The sequence below is a fragment of the Pygoscelis adeliae genome, unplaced genomic scaffold, assembly GCF_000699105.1.
Source record: "Pygoscelis adeliae isolate BGI_AS28 unplaced genomic scaffold, ASM69910v1 Scaffold182, whole genome shotgun sequence".
In the NCBI taxonomy this organism is placed as follows: Eukaryota; Metazoa; Chordata; class Aves; order Sphenisciformes; family Spheniscidae; genus Pygoscelis; species Pygoscelis adeliae.
Window position 1 is genome coordinate 446008 of NW_008824669.1, and position 16036 is coordinate 462043.

Genomic DNA, 16036 nt, shown 5'->3' on the forward strand with positions numbered 1-16036 from the left:
CTGCTTCTCCTCCTTTTCCCCCTCCCCCTCTGCCCGGTCTTTTTCTCTTGCAGAGATCAGGTGTGCAGAACTTCGTGCCGGGGTGGCGGAGAAAGTTAGGAGCAAGTTGCAAAGAAGTGTTTAGGATTGCAGGCTTTGCTTCGACCGGTGCCCTTTTGTCTGTTCCTCTCCTAGTCCAGAGCCACGGATGTGAAATACGCACTGCTTACATGAGACGTGTACATGGGGATCGAGATTAGCGGTTTTCTTCACGGCACCGGTTTTAGTGCTGTAGCTATCTATGCATTGTAAGATGTAAACAAACATAATCTGCTGAGTCTTTCACCCACCTTGATAAGCACATGGGAGAAGTTGTGTTGTGATAAATAGAAGGAGTTGGTGTTACTGCCGAGTTGCAGAGTTCCTAATTGTAATTTTTGGTGGGGAGTGGAGGGCAAGAGGAAAAGTGTGACACAGTACGGTCTTTTAGTCTTCACTCTGGGGAAATACAAGAAGGGGAAAAAAAAAAAGTGGGTGGATGAAGAGCCCTTGTGATAGTCTTGGAGAGCTGTTGAATTGAACAGCTGGGATTCAGGCTGCAGCCTAATCTCATGTCTTTTTGGTTGTCCATCACAGTTTTTGACTAAAAAAAACCCACAACACGTGTGTTGTGCTTTTCAAATACTTTACGAACAAGCGGATAGTATTAAGGAAAAGTTTTGCTTCCTGGGTTTACCAAACAAGTATTTCTGAAAATGCTGCTAGTGAATGCTGCAAACCGTGTATGTTGCGTGTAGAGCTCACGTTATCACAGTTCATAGTTATAAACGAGTCAGATTCCATCTGTAGCAAGAAGTTTATAATGACAGCTTATTAGGAGACCGCATATAACAGCGGGTTTTTCTGTTCTTAAGTGTTCCTCTCTTAGCCTGGAGAGCTGTACTTTCAGACTGATTCATGACATTATTTCTGTGGGGGCTGGACTCTGTAGTGAGAGACTGATTAGTCTTTGCTCTGTTCTCCAGACTGAAGAGGGGGGAGACTGAGGGGGGGGGGGGAACCCTCTTGTTAAGGCGAAAGGCTTCTGTTAGCAGAACAAGGTTGCTGTTTAGACTTTCCTATGCTTTATCGCGGTTTTGGAGCTTGCATGGTGTGCGAGTAGATTGTTTGTGTGTGCGTTTGTTCTGAGGCGTAGCTTTAAAACTTCAGCATTTACAAACTGTAGTGAATTAGAGGGGAATGAGAATGTAAGTGAAGGGGAGGTTTTTGAAGCCCCTTCCCCCCCGTTTGCTTAGCACTATCGTGATGAAAGATAGCATTAGTTACAAATGCCTTTAAAAAGAGGAGGGGGAGGATCTCATTTAAGGTGGTTTAAACTTAACTCAAAGATGAGTCTAAGCACATGTTTAACAACATCTTGGGATGTTTAATCGAGTAACCTGGTAGTTGATTGTTGTTCTGCAGTTGTGTGGATCAGACTTGGACTACACTGATAGTCACCGAAATGAACGAAAGTGTTTGAAGATCCGGTTTTCTTTATGGAAGAAGCTGGGTGTGTGTAATATAATCTCGGAGAATAATTTGTCAACTTCCCTGAGGTTCTGTTTGATGATAAAAATAAGAACACAATTGAAAAAATGAGGTTAAAAAAATTGGTCTCTTAACTGGTCTCTTCTTTTCCTCCACCCAGAAGCTAGATTCATGAACAAAATCAAATAAGTTTGAATTACACAGTGAATCTCCAGATGAAAGGCACTCCTGGGTCCTCCTCAATCTTCCTGTTCCACTTGATCTTTCAGAAGTGTTGAGCACCAGTTGATATAATTGAGTTTATTGGAGCTCAAAAAAACCTCTGCTACCGAGAGCAACTTTAAAAAACAAAACTTGTTTCCATCTCTCTAATCCCTTTCCCACAAAAGTACTGGGAGAACAGGCTTTGTAGTAGGTTCTGGATGACAATGAATCTGAGCTCTGCTTGAGACTGAAGAGAATTCCTAAGTTTTGTTTGTATAAAGAACAGTACGCAAAGTTTTAATTATTATAAAAAGTATTCTAGAGTTTTCAAATGTATTCAACACTGCCTTAATGATTGTGCATGTAAATGCCCTGTAATTGAAAGCATCCATTTATGGGCCTGACTTGCTAAGTGAGGTGTAAATTCTGCTTTTCAGATTGGATTTAATGACTTTTATCATAAAGCCACAAACTGGTTGTGAACTGTGCCGAGAGGCAAACAATACCTAAGCTTACTTTGCCAAAATATTTGTAATTGTTGATTTGTTAAACTGAATTGCTGCAGGTCATGCGATGGGATTAGTTTTTTGTAATAGAATGGAGAGTACAGGCAGCCCTGTGTTCAATACTCTCTGGGCTAGAAGAAATTGGCTACTGCAGAAAACCTTCCTAAACGTTGCTCTCCACTTCCAGTAGAGAAACTGTGTTACAAACAGTAAGGCTTCGTTCCTCATCACATTTTATTATGATTATGTGTGTTTGACAGCCACAGTGTGAAGTAAGACCAAGAAGAGGCTGCGAGGGAGCAGGAGCTCCCGGGTCCCCTGTCAGTTTAGTCTGGGGCTCAAGCTTGATTTAATGACACTGGAGCAATACGAGCTTAACATGAGACACTCTTCAGTGCAGAGTGAACTCCGCTTATCAAGGGGGTGGGGGGGCTGGCCCGTCTGAAGAACATTTGTGTTAGGCCTGTTTTGAAAGTGAACTTGCATTAACTCATTGCTAAATGCAATTATTTATGGTTTAATGAAGTGGAGAGACTGCTAAGCGATACAGATAAAAGCAGAAACGGGTACCTAGGTACCTGATGATCAGTTCTGTGAATATTCCTGTCAAATTTAGCCCAGGAGTATTTCTTCTCTAAAATAAACTGACGCTTGCCTGTTACGGGTGGAAAACTTTAGCCAAAACAGATGAGGTGAGAAGGCCTTAAACTTCTGTGGTTTGGAGTGCTTGTTTGGTGCTTTCGTGGGGGCTATCGAGGCCTTTTAGTTTTAAGGAGCAGTACTGTGAGGTTGTTCATAGTACTGAGTACGTGGAAGAAGGTTGCTGCTTTGCAGACAGGTGGATTGGCCAACTGCAGTTGTGGTAATGTTCCTCTTTTGTAATTCTAGGAGAGTTGCTAAAATACATCGGTCCTATTAGTAGTTTAATCAAAGGTCAGTAAAATTAACATCTCTTCTTTCTCATGTCTCCAGCTGCATGCAATTTTAGTGTACTATGAATGCAGAGTGTTAATACAGTGTGCTAATTTTCTAATAGCAATATAGCTTTTCATTATTACATTTGTCTGTAATTTGCAGTAGTCTTTAGTAACTGAAGACAAACCCGGCTTCTGAAGCTTTCGTAACATCATGATTGTGCTTATTTTAGTTCTGTGTATGAGAAACATGAGTTTTCTCATTTGATTCATAATCAAACTTCATGAAATGAGTGAGAGGAAAAAAGTCTACTTTCAAAGTAGGTGGGTAATTCTGTTCTCAATGAGCTGTATAAAGATAATACAGTTACACAGTTTCAAGATGCATTGCAATACTAGAGCATAATAAAAATTAATGTGTAAATTGATTCTGCGTATAGGCATGTTACAAAATCCTCGTTCTAAAGCTGACCCAGGGGAAGAATTTTATTTGCTCCTGTCCCCCCAGATCACAAGCAGCCTGCCTTGAATTTCATCGCCTCGTGTCAAAGCTGAACCAGGACCTTGGCTTTACTTCTCAGAGCTTTGGCCTGTGAGCTGGCCAGATGGAGCCCCTTGGGAGGGAGCTCTTTAGAGCCACTTCCCACTGCTGGCCTAAATGCCTGAGAAGCTGAACTGGGGGGTGGATCTGAGGGCATTGCTCAGTAGGGCTGGATTCCCCTTCCCCAAAGCAAAAAAACCCCAAACACCCAAAAACCAGTAAGGGGATACTTGAAGCTGTCCTACTCTGACCTGAATATGAGGAGGGAAGGATGGGCGCCATCTCACTTTCTCGTGTGGTTCTTTAGAAAAGTATGTGTGTGGCAGTAGGTTTTGAGCTTCTCCGGTATGACAAAACCAGGTGTCTCTAATATGCGTTTGTAGGGGAAGAAAGAATTAGCCCTTCTGGAATCTCAACGGGCAGTTTTTGGAGGGGTTGTGGGTGCAATAGAAGTAGTGAAATGTCTTCCCTTGTGTCCCGGTTTCGGCTGGGGTAGGGTTAATTGTCTTCCTAGTAGCTGGTACAGTGCTGTGGTTTGGATTTAGGATGAGAACAATGTTGATAACACACCGATGTTTTAGTTGTTGCTAAGTAGTGCTTACACTAGTCAAGGACTTTTCAGCTCCTCATGCCCTGCCAGTGGGAAGCTGGGAGGGGGCAGAACCAGGATAACTGACCCCAGCTGGCCAGAGTGATATTCCATACCATACGTCATGCCCAGTACAGAAACTATGGGGAGGTGGCCGGGGGGCAGTGACCGCTGCTCGGGGACGGGCTGGGCATCGGTCGGTGGGTGGTGAGCAATTGCATTGTGCATCACTTATTTTGTATGTTCTTTTATCATGATTATTATGACTATTATTTTCCCTTCCTTTTCTGTCCTATTAAACTGTCTTTATCTCAACCCATGAATTTTACTCCCCCCCCCCCCCCCCCCCCCCCAAGCCCTGGCATCTGGGTGGGAGTGAGCGAACGGCTGTGTGGTGTTTAGCTGCCTGCCAGGTTAAACCACACCACCTTGCCTGTTCCACTGAGAGCTTTAACTAGAGTGTATTCCATCTGAAAGTGAAAAGACTGGCTTTGATTTTTAGTTTGAACTGCATACAGAATTCAGGTTTCCTGCAAGTTGAGATCATTAACGTTGGGGAAAACTCTCAGATGCCGCTGAGAATAAACTCTCTCCTTGTTGTTTGGAATGACATAGCCTGAAGGATCCAGAAGCAGATCATAAATTAGTTTTGTTTTGCTTCTGTTCAATGCAAGGTGAAATACTTGTTTTATCGTTTCTCTAAGTCTTAATGACTCTGGATTAATATAGGAGACATATGCAGTGCTGCATAAGCTATGTCCTTTAAAACTTCAACTCTCAGTATTGTTTAGCCTAACGTAAGGTCTTGATACTGCCTTAAATAGACTGTGCTTCAATTAATGTTACCTTATTCTGAAGCCACTAATATCACAGGGATGCATGTGAAGGGAAAGGGTGGATATTCCCTCCTCTTCTAAAAGATCTGAAACATCGTGCACTTGGTGAAATTGAAAAAGAAACTTGTCCAAATTCCAGGATTAATGAAAAAAAATTGCCTTTTAAAAAAAAAATCACAAAAATGGGACTAAAACAGGGAGGAAATGAACTTGTAGACTCACTCTCAAATGCCACAAATTATTTTCCTCGATCTTCTTTCCTCAGGAGCTTAACTTCTGTCCTCTTTATTCCAGAAGAGCTCTTGCAAATGAAATTCCTCTAAGCCAGAATACTTCTAGTAAAACCAAGAGAGATCAGATTTCTTTATTTCAAGTTTAAGATGAATAAGCAGACTGATATGAAATATGTTGCATAAGGCTTTAGAAGAAATCAGCCAGAAATCACTTGATATTTTTGGTAGCACCAGTGTGTTTATAGTATGTTCCAGACACTCAGGAAAGGAAAATTTCCCTTGAAGATTTTAGTCTGCTAGCATGCTGCCCTTAAGGTTTTCTTCATCTTTTATGCTTAGTTATTGCTGGGATCATGAGCTTAATACTTAATACTTGTTCCAGAGAAGCACAGTAGAATGGAATAATAGCAGACATGACTCAAACTGTGACTTTAGAAGTTGCCAACTATGACACCGTTTGACCAACTATAGAAACATGTGTGCATCAGGAGGCAGAGATACACTACAGGGGCAGAGATAAAACAAATACCACCAAAGTTAGGCAATTTGTAAATTTTCCAGTATTAATCTGTGGGGGATAACAGCACGTGCTCCCTATGTTCCAGCAATCCAAAGAAACACTCGTACCTCTCTGGGCAAGAGAGTGAGTACTCCTTGAGTACTCAAAGCTACAGTTTTAAGGCACGATCCAGAGAATGTGGGAAAGGATAAAATAGTGGAAGTTTTCTGCTCTGTGTCGCGCCGCTGCCTTGATGCTAATAGCTCAACTATAGGTGAGCTCAGAAAGGGGTCTTGAAAATCTCCCTGCCATTACTCACAGAGTCCCAATATGTTGGTGTGTCGTAGTGGGAACAGTACACAGGAAGGTAAAAGATCAGATTTGGGCTATGATGTTGGGCCTCAGTAGAAGAGAGTGAGCAAGGGAGAGACAGTGCAGAGAATAAGCAATGGCAAAGCACATTTAAGGTCCTTAAAAGCAAAAGCAAACTGAATTGAGTACTCAGTTTTTGGAGATGGTTGGCTGTAGACTACAAGGAAATCACAAAAACTGTATTGCAAGGAAAAAGGCATATTACATGTTTAGCGTGTATTTAATCTGCAGCCATTTTAGCAACGTGGGGATGTTTCTTGCAGTGCTGGCAAAGATTGTTTTCTGGGTGCATTTGGGGGGGAAAAAGCATTTTATATCTTTTTCCTCGTACGCTTTCTTCATCCACAAAAAGACGGGAGGAATGTTTTTAGCAAGAGGAGGCTAGTGTCAACAGTGACAGTGTATGAGAGGATGATTCTTTAGGAACAAAGGTCAAAACTCCTTATGTTACTGTATCAGTTTGAAGGCAAAAGTTACAGGTGCTGAATTGAAAAGGGATTTGCTGGTCAAAAAATGAGCTGCAACAGTGACTCCTAAACCCATTGGTATAAACATGTTGTCCGAGACTGTCTAGGTGGATACAGATAGAACCCAACACAACTGCAGGGCTCCTCGTTTTTATTTGAGCTCCTGCCAGATGTTCAGCAGCAGACATGTGCTGTCCGCCTTCTGTGTCCAAATTCCTCATGAGGTGTAGATTTCTGTCTTTGTACTTATTATTTTAGTTATAATGTTGAGAGCTTTAGGATAACATGACCAAAAAGATAAGTGAAAAGATAACCACGGACTGATACAGTTTTTCTGGGGTCTTTAGATCAGTCCTTATGAAATGTCTTAAAGTACTTGTAATTTAATTGGAGTAGTAAAGCTTTTTCAGGCTTGGTATCTGTCCAGAGGAGCTTCCCAAACTGTATGAGCTGTGTTCAGATACTTTCTTTGTGACAAAAGGCTAACAGTCTTCTATTTGAGGGAGGGACGTGATTCAAATGTACAGAATCATGAAGCTTGTGGAGGAGATGAATACAAACAGTTCTTCAGCAAAGCTTGCAGTGGTAGAACAAGGGGCACTTTCTGACACTAGAAAGAGATCAAATTAAAACAGCTAAAAGTACTTCTTCGGGCAGTGGGCAGTTAAACTCTGGTGCTGTCGGCCACAAGAGGTTGTGGAGGCAGGTTCAAAAAGCGGTTAGATGAATTTGTGGACAGCAGGTTCATAAATGGGTGCTAAAGGGAATACGCAGGAACGTAGCCTTTCATTTCCTGCTGTAGCAGTTTAAGATGCTGAAGAACTATGAGGAGAATGGGCTACATAAAACGGCCAGGCTCATCTGCTTTGCTTGAGTAGGGTGTCCTTTTGCCACCTTTGGAGATGGAGCACTAGACTAGATGCACTGCTCTTCTGACCCAGTAGGGTATTTCTTATTAATGCCTTTATTGCTGCTTTCTCCTTGCATAATTTGCATTTATCAAAATCGCTCCGAGTTCAGCCTAACCATGCCTTGCACTTCGCAGTGCCTCCTCTAGGCTTGGAGCAGAGTACCACTTCTGCATAAATTAAGCTGGCTGAAATATTCTCTTATGAGTACTCATCGCAGTCGGCTGAAGTATTAAGCTGAATGAAGTCCTGTCCTACTTGTGTCACATTCTCTCTGCTCAGCCTTTGAAAGACACGGGGTCACTACTGGAATAACTAAGTGAAATTCTTATTGATACCCCTGGCAAATCCCTGACATGGCAAAACAATACCTAGAAGGAAGAATTTAGTTTAAGCTTCCCAGACTTAGTCTGCAGCTGTGGTGTATGTTGTGTTTTGTTTTTTTTTTTAAATAGCTGCTAAGCTGCAATAATCATTGTAATAAAGGGCTCTTTAAGCGTGTCCCTTTGTGGTTTTGCTTTTTTTTTTAAAAAAAAAAGCTTAATTTCCACAGGGGTAGCAGATCAACCTGTGCTTTCTGACATCTACAGAAACTGGATGAGCAAAGGTCTGCAAGGGAACTGGTTAAAACTAAGTATAACATCTGGAAATTTCTGATTAGTTAGGTCTGAGCTGACAGTCTTTTGGAAGTGGGAAAAGAGATTTTTTTTTTTTGCCTCTGAGTATGTCAAAAACAGTATGAGAGTTCAAATATCAAGAAAAACTGAAATGTATGGGGTTTCTAAATTCTTTCCCCCTGCAAGACTTAAATCACTCAATGTGCATTTGAAGCAGAAAAGCAAATCTTAGTTTAAAAAAAAAAGAAAGGCACCAGAGAATACAGAAAGTGATATATAGATCGATGTTATGTCTTAAGGGAGAGAATACTGCAAAATTGGACACCTCATCACAAGGAATATTGTAAAGCTGAGAAATTAGATAAAAGCATCGAGAATGTTTAGAGGGCCTGGAAGAATAGGCAATTTACCTTGGTGGTAAATGAGACCCTACTGAAGCGTGTGTTTTATAAGGCTGACAGTCAAAGGAGTATTCTGGGGCATTGAAAGGTGTCAAATCTGAAGGTAAAGAACAGGAAATACGTATATTATGTGTCAGTGAGCTCCATAAACAGCAGAAGAATTGGGGTGTGGATAAGCAATGATACTGGTACTTGGTTGCCTACATCTGTCAGCATTGAATTCAATGTTCAGATATTAAACCATCAGTTGCTAGTTTTTAAAACGGGATCTTTGCAGCAAAAGAGGCTATCCTCTTTGGTTTGGTCTTTCTGAATTTCTTGCGTGTGCCTCTGAAGCATCTAATGTTGGCCTTGCTCAAATGTTGAAGTCTTTTTACAAAGCTCCGAGTGACTGTCGTTCCCTGTTTCGGAAACCTAGCGTGAGTGTTTCTTAAAACAGCAGAGGCCATGCAAGCCTCCTGTTTCATCTCTGGAGCTACCCAGTGTACTGAACTAGGGCTCTAACGAGTTTCACTCCCAGGCCCGCGAACAGTTCAGATCGTGTGGAAAAGGGACTAAGACTTCTTAATTTGGCTTTGCCACCAAAATAAATGATCTAAATTAAAGTGTGTGCCCAGGTTGCGCTTCCAGTGATGCGGTCAACACTAACACTGCTGCTGAAGGCTGGGGCTGGAGTCTTCCATCCATGCTCCTATAACTCACCTCTACTTAGAGTACCACATGTGAGCTGGTGCAACTTAACCTGAAAGAGAACTAACTTGGCAAAAAAAACCCAACTTGATCAGTTTTTACTTGGTTATCTAGCTGAGTCTTTGTGCCAAGGTATCAGTGGTGCTGAGGCGGTGGTGGTGCCATAGGAAAGAAAGGAAGGAGACCTGGGCTTCCTGTGGCAGGAAGCTGTTGTGTTGGCTTGGCTCCCTATGAAACCGTACCCCGAGTGTCTTAGTGTTCAATTTGAAAATGTTGGATATTGAGTTTATTTTTCTTGTGTTTGCTGCAGCCGGGGCTCCAGTGCAGTGCTTTTGCAGGCTGCAAAACCTGCAGTCTGAAATATCGGGGACAATTCTGTAATAATTCAATGTTTCTGAAAGAATAAAAGTTCTTTTCATACTAGTGTTGTGTGAAAATGAATGCTTTGACTTTTCATCAAGGCCTCTACTGACAGGACAAGGGTCAATGGTTTTAAACTAAAAGAGAGTAGGTTCAGATTGGATATGAGGAAGAAATGTTTTACGCTGAGGGTGGTGAGGCACTGGGACAGGTTGCCCAGAGAGGTGGTGGATGCCCCATCCCTGGAAACATTCCAGGTCAGGATGGATAGGGCTCTGAGCGACCTGATCTAGTTGAAGATGTCCCTGCTCATTGCAGGGGGGTTGGACTAGATGGCCTTGAGAGGTCCCTTCCAACCCAAACCATTCTGTGATTCAGGATCGATTATTTTGAAGGGGTTTTTTTTGCATAAATTACCAGTGTTACTCTTGAGTCCCTGTTAATTGGAACCTCTGTCTCCTTGACCCCAGAAAACTACAATTCTTGCTTCAGTTGTGTTTTAGGTGCTCTCAGAAGCTGGTGTATGGAGGCATGATTAGTTGAAACTGAAATGTCATTCCTACTGAATGTTCTGTTTTGTGGAAGTTGAAAAGTTATGATTTAAAGTTACCTGTAGAATATGATCTAGTGTTTGACTTGGTGGTCCTCACTGAAACAGCAAAGACGTGACAAGGCATAAATTAGCCATAAATGCTATATGCTGAAGTATCCCGAGTCAACTATGCTGTTTTGCCGATGGGAAATTTCAATAAGATGAAGTTGGTGTATTTTGGATAGAAGTGAGGCGTGCGCCTCTACAGGATGGAGAGGCATGTAAGCTGCCTTGAAAGCTCAAATCGAGTAGCCTGAAGGTAGTGTTAGCTCTTACCTAAAACAAGGTATTTTCAGCTGACTGAACTAACTTACACAGCTTGGAAATAAGGTACCTTTCTGGAGTTCAAATACCCGTTTGCTGCCTGGAAATAAGGTTGGGTTTGACTTCAGTGCCATACTTCTGTCCATGGGACCCTTACGTCTTCAAGCAATTTCTAACAGCTTTCTGCCTGAAATAATATGGTTGATTTGGGACTTATGTTTTAATACCAAAAACTAGCTTAATAGAAGCTGCAAGACCGAGATGTTTTTTCTAAATTTCTCTTCTAAATTATTTGAAGTGCAAATCGCAGTGAATGCTAAACATAGCCCAAGTTTCAGCATCCTTTCTAATCTTTCATTTTATATAAACATCCTGATTGAGTAGTTGATACTGAATAAAAGGCTATCAAAATTGAAAACAGACAGTTCTTCTACTCGGGTGCCTGCAAAGTAAGATTTTAAAATATCCTTAATGAATTTTGAAAGACTTGATGATTTTAAGTACTGCCAGTTGAGAAGATTCCTTGTCTGTAGGCCGTTGAACTCTAGATTGAAAGAAAGGTGGGAATAAGCTTATTACCAAACTTATGAGTGAATTTCAAATTGGATGTCCCTAGTGGAACAAAAATTGGTAGTTATTTAAAACATGACAAACAACATGAGAAAAGGCTTGTGAAATGGCTGGCTGTTGGAAGACTTCTGTCAAGCCGTAATGACTAAATGACATTCCAAACACAATTTTGCTTGCTGAATTGATTTGGAGACGGGCAGAACATGCATATATGTGTATGCAATTTGTCAATCACTTGTGGAAAATTTTAATAAATGACTAAAACCAGGCAGCCTAGGTGCAAAGCTAGACTCGAGTTAACTTCTGTATTTTTGCGGGAGTTGACTTTAGCCAGGAAAGACTTGAGGAAAAATTAAATGTCTAATCCAACCGTAACCTTAGTCTGCACTAACTGTTGAAGAGCCTGCAGCAGACTTGCATTTTAACTTTATTGATGAAGTACCTAACCGTGATGCAGGCTACTTCTGAAGTATTTTCTGACTTGTTTGGGGATGCAGTGTCCTATGGCATTTGGTAATGAGAGGTCCTAAGCGAGGTATTTGTTTCATGTGAAACCTGAGTGCTAACGTGTCTGTTTTGGTTTGTGTTTTTAGGGCTCAGACGGGAATCTCTAATTTATTGCTTGCTGAGTGTTCTGTCTGGTGAAAGTCATGTCATCCATATTGCCATTCACTCCACCAGTTGTGAAGAGACTTCTGGGGTGGAAAAAATCTGCTGGTGGCTCTGGAGGGGCTGGTGGTGGTGAGCAGAATGGTCAGGAGGAAAAGTGGTGTGAAAAAGCAGTGAAAAGCTTGGTCAAGAAGCTAAAGAAAACAGGACAGCTGGATGAGCTTGAGAAGGCAATTACCACTCAGAATTGCAATACAAAATGTGTGACGATACCGAGGTAAGTGCTGTTGTGTTTGAAATTGTTACAACCACTTAAGAAATGATGAAATGGGTGTTTCGGCTATCCTGTGAACAAATGACTAAAAAATCAGTTGCATGCTTTTGATTCTTTAAAAATTCTTTAAAACCTATTTTGGTTTTACGTAGTGCTTGCTTACAACTGAATCACATGCTTTGTAAAGTCACAGTTTCTAATAATAACTTTACATTTCAATTTTCATTACTATGTAGATTCCAATTTATATGTATTCTGGTGGTGCCTAGCACAGCTCTTTAGTTTGTAGCACTGCCTTATGCTTTTATTTAATAACCCTGTCTATAATCGGAGGGGCATACTTGAACCTACACTTCCAGTTAAAAAAAAAAGACTAGTTTTTCCTTGGTCAACACTTCAGTCATCTAATTATTTTCAGTTGTAGTTTCATGTAAGTTGTACAAGCTGCATCCATTCTCCCTTTTGAAGGGACATTTTATCTTTGGAGGCAGGTTGTCTGAAGACCAGTTTATTTACTGTAATTATTATTTGTTATTGGTTAATGAAAGTGCTTTTTATTTAATAACTTGGAGTATTTCTAGAACTGCTCTTCTGCTCCTGATATGTGTATACACTTAGGTGAGCGACTTGCATTCTACCCCTTTGACTTTCTCAACTTAATTCATAGCAACTGCTGTGCGAGAGGCAAGGGTTACGTCTGTAAGTATAATGCAGTCTGCTCTCGATTCACGTTGTACAGAAATCCCACTAAGGTGTATGTGTAAGCTCAGTATGTGTGACATAAGTATCAAATCACTTCACAGGTGTGTTTTTCTATGAAAAAGTTAGAGGCTCTGGTGGCACAGGAATATTCTGGGCACTTAGCCCCTTGACACTTAAAATAATTTCTAGGGGAGAGAAACTGCGTCTGGTTTACAACCTTACTTTCTGTATTAGCACATTCATCCCAGCTACTTTTAAACTTTGCATTAATCATAGTGCAAGCTAGATTTGACTGGTGTCAGTAATGATTTCCATGTATCAAATGTGTTATAGGTGTTATCTGATAATGGTTTTAGCATTCTCTTTTAGAATTGACACAGCTTTCTGGGAAAATCATGAGTATGCTCTGAAGGAATGACTACTTTAATCCTGTTCTCTCTTTTCTGTTCACAAATTTGTTTCTAATGCTGCCCTCTGCTTGTATTTTCTTCCCTAGAGCAGTCCCAAAATTCTGTGGGTTTCCCTTCTTCTTTCTTCCTTTCGCCAGCTGGAAAACAATCAGAAATAAAATACTAGAGCTTTCTTGTCTTCGTGTATATCAGTAGACTGAGATTGAAACCTGTAGGGATATATATTTCCTGACTTGACATGAGATGACTATGTATTTAGCAAGTCTTTACCACGACAAAGGCAAAATGCTTAATTGGAAGGCGTTTCATACGACAGGAGCCAAATGTGCCGTGCACTTGATAATAATATGTGTATCTAACTTTTAGAGCTCTTAGAGAGACTTCCTAGAGCTCTCCTGCAGGGGTACTGGGGATAGTAGTAGTAATAGTAAATATTGCTACTTCAGAAGAATAATTGTCGAAATTTAATTTTGCAGATGATGTTGGAAGATACAAACAGTATGCTAATATATCATTGTTTTCCTAGTCTACTTGTCTGTATTTGAATCTCTCCTCCTGCTTGCGTGACCTTTTGTGTTAAAGTAGTCATAGTAAATAATTCTTTAAAACAGAATATGAAGCTCTGTTGTACTCTGTATAGCCTCCATGTTGTGACCAGCAGTTCTTGCTGGGCTGTGATGTACTGTTCTCATTCTCTCTTGTCCAGTCAGCTGTAAAAAGGACTGGACCTAGGTTTTACTTTTCTTGATTACCTCAGGGGTAAGCCGGTAGCTAGAGAGCTCTTCAAGTGGTGTTGGCTATTATACAGGGTTTAATTTTAAACTAAGAAATGGCTTTGGTATTAAGGGGCGAGATGATACCAGGGTTGCCAGCAGTGCTATACAGAATTCTTGAGTTTCATAGTTGGCTTTTGGACTGTTGATATTATTTCACTTTGACAACAGTAGCCTGGTTTCCCAAGAAAGAACAAATGTCAACTGACTACTGTAATGACTTCTGGAGATTCTTGTTCTTGGATTTAGTCAGTTAATGAAACTGCTGCTTGAGGACCCACTTTAATGAATGTCTTAAAGATCTGCAAATCAGCAGGGATAAATAATAAAATGCTGAATTTGAAACTTTTTTTTTCTTAGTCAGTGGGAAGTTTGAGGTGGTAAGCTGTTAAGGTGCAGTTCTGATGTGACAGCTGGGCTAGCTTTCAAAACATTCTTCTGCTTGGGGAGGGTTTTTGTGTTTGGTTTTGTGTGGTTTTTTTTTAAACTAGCTTTAGATTTAATTACTAATACTGTTTAACTCAGTGTAAATATTGACAAGTGTTGTGGGATGCTTCTGTTTGCAACTGTTCCATTATTCCCTCAACAGAAGTTTTGCTTGCGGTTTCAGAAATTTCTGGTCCCCTTGGAGATTTCCAGAGAGTTTGATGCAGTACTTAACTCTAGCATATTTTTTCATCATTGACACCGAAAACAAATAAACACCTACAAGGTTTTCTCAAAACTGAGAGCAGCTTGGACAAAAGCTGAATTAAATTGCCTCTTCAGAAATCTGCATATGCTTCTTGTATGTCATTGGTAATCCTGCTGCGATTAGGATTGTCCTGTTTCTGCGCTGTTTGTCAAGGTGACTACATACTAAGTGAGGCTGATACTGTGTGTACTATGCAAAAGCTGCTCATGTGGTAATTAACACAACTTCTTACGCTAAAATAAAAAAACAAAAAAAAAGCAGAAGCAAACAGATGGAGTGGGTGTTGGCATCGCACAGCAGGGGTGCTTAGCTCTTCATAAGTGGGTCAGTAATCTAGAGCAGAGGCTAAATAAGTATAGAGGTCCTTTTGACACTAGCCCTCAAAGTAATTTGTAGTTATCTTGCTGACTCCTCCCAGCAAGCCAGCGGGATTCTAATCACATAATCCCTGTGTATCCTAAAACTAAATGTTGGCACGTGAGTTCACTTTTCTAAAATACGTAATTTGGTAGAATTTAAGATCCTGTCTTTGTGCTCTCCCTTGCGGTTTTGACACACGTGGAGCACAAGAAGCAGTCAGTCACGAAACGGAGCATGAGCATCCATTTGTATAAGTCATCTTCTAATGGAGCAGTTTCTTCCTTATTAGCATGGACTGTTCTGTTGAAATAAATACTTTGTAACTAGTGATAGCTAAAATCCAAGCCTTTAACAAACCAAACAATGCTGTGTAGCAAACAGTCAGCTGGCATATTCATAGTCTGTCTTCATTATTTAAAAAGTAATTTCAGAGGTGACAGAACGGAGTATTAGAATCCAAAGTAGGGAAACACGAATGACTAGTTTCAGTGTCCCAGTATTTTGGTGTGATCAGCTGTGTGGTTTTTCTGTCTTAAAAACAGAATAGAACTGCTTCATGCTTTCTTCTTGCTTCTTTTAAGTAAAACTTAGCAAAATGTGGTTGCTTTTGTAAAATGCCTGATAATGTACAACGAAGAATAGAGTTTGGTTGGAGTAGGTTTGGGATACTGTTGACCTGGGCTGTTGTAGCTCCTATATTTTTAAAATAAAAAAACAAAAAAACAAAACAAAAAAACTAGAGGAAGGGAAGCATTGAGTTTAGACTCCTTTGTGATGTCTTATGTTCCTCTAGAGCATACATTTCTGAAAACTAGTGCAGAACTGATTGTGTCCTTCCTGAGCTGTAACTGCGTACGTCTGTATCACATGCTGAGTTCTGCTTCCATGCCAACATTTGGGTAATGTGACAACTGTATTTAGGGCCTTATCTTATATGAAGGATGAGTAGTAATGGAGATGACCTGCCTATATGGAGTACTCCCCGGGTATAACTGTAGTCCTTGTTTATTGCATGTTGTGCAATAAACAATTCTGAGTGCAACCCAGAAGATTCCGTCTTGCACTCTGCTTTCGCCTACCCGTTGTTGAACCCGCAGAGCACTGCTGTATCTCATCTCCTTGCTGGCAGCTTCCCTGTTCCA

The 16036-nt window shown here is 40.7% G+C and overlaps 1 protein-coding gene across 3 annotated transcripts in view; it reads left to right on the top strand.

The window, feature by feature from the left end:
- Positions 1 to 11663: 11663 nt before the first annotated feature.
- The window catches only part of SMAD2 (SMAD family member 2), a 38667-nt gene continuing 34294 nt past the window's right edge, over positions 11664 to 16036 (top strand). For 2 of the 3 annotated variants that reach the window (XM_009322965.1, XM_009322964.1), the window contains exon 1: positions 11671 to 11958. In XM_009322965.1, the coding sequence (XP_009321240.1) occupies positions 11723 to 11958 (236 nt within the window). In that variant the 5' untranslated portion in view covers positions 11671 to 11722. Of the gene's footprint in view, positions 11959 to 16036 lie in introns of all 3 variants that reach the window. The other variant, XM_009322963.1, reaches the window with a different exon arrangement.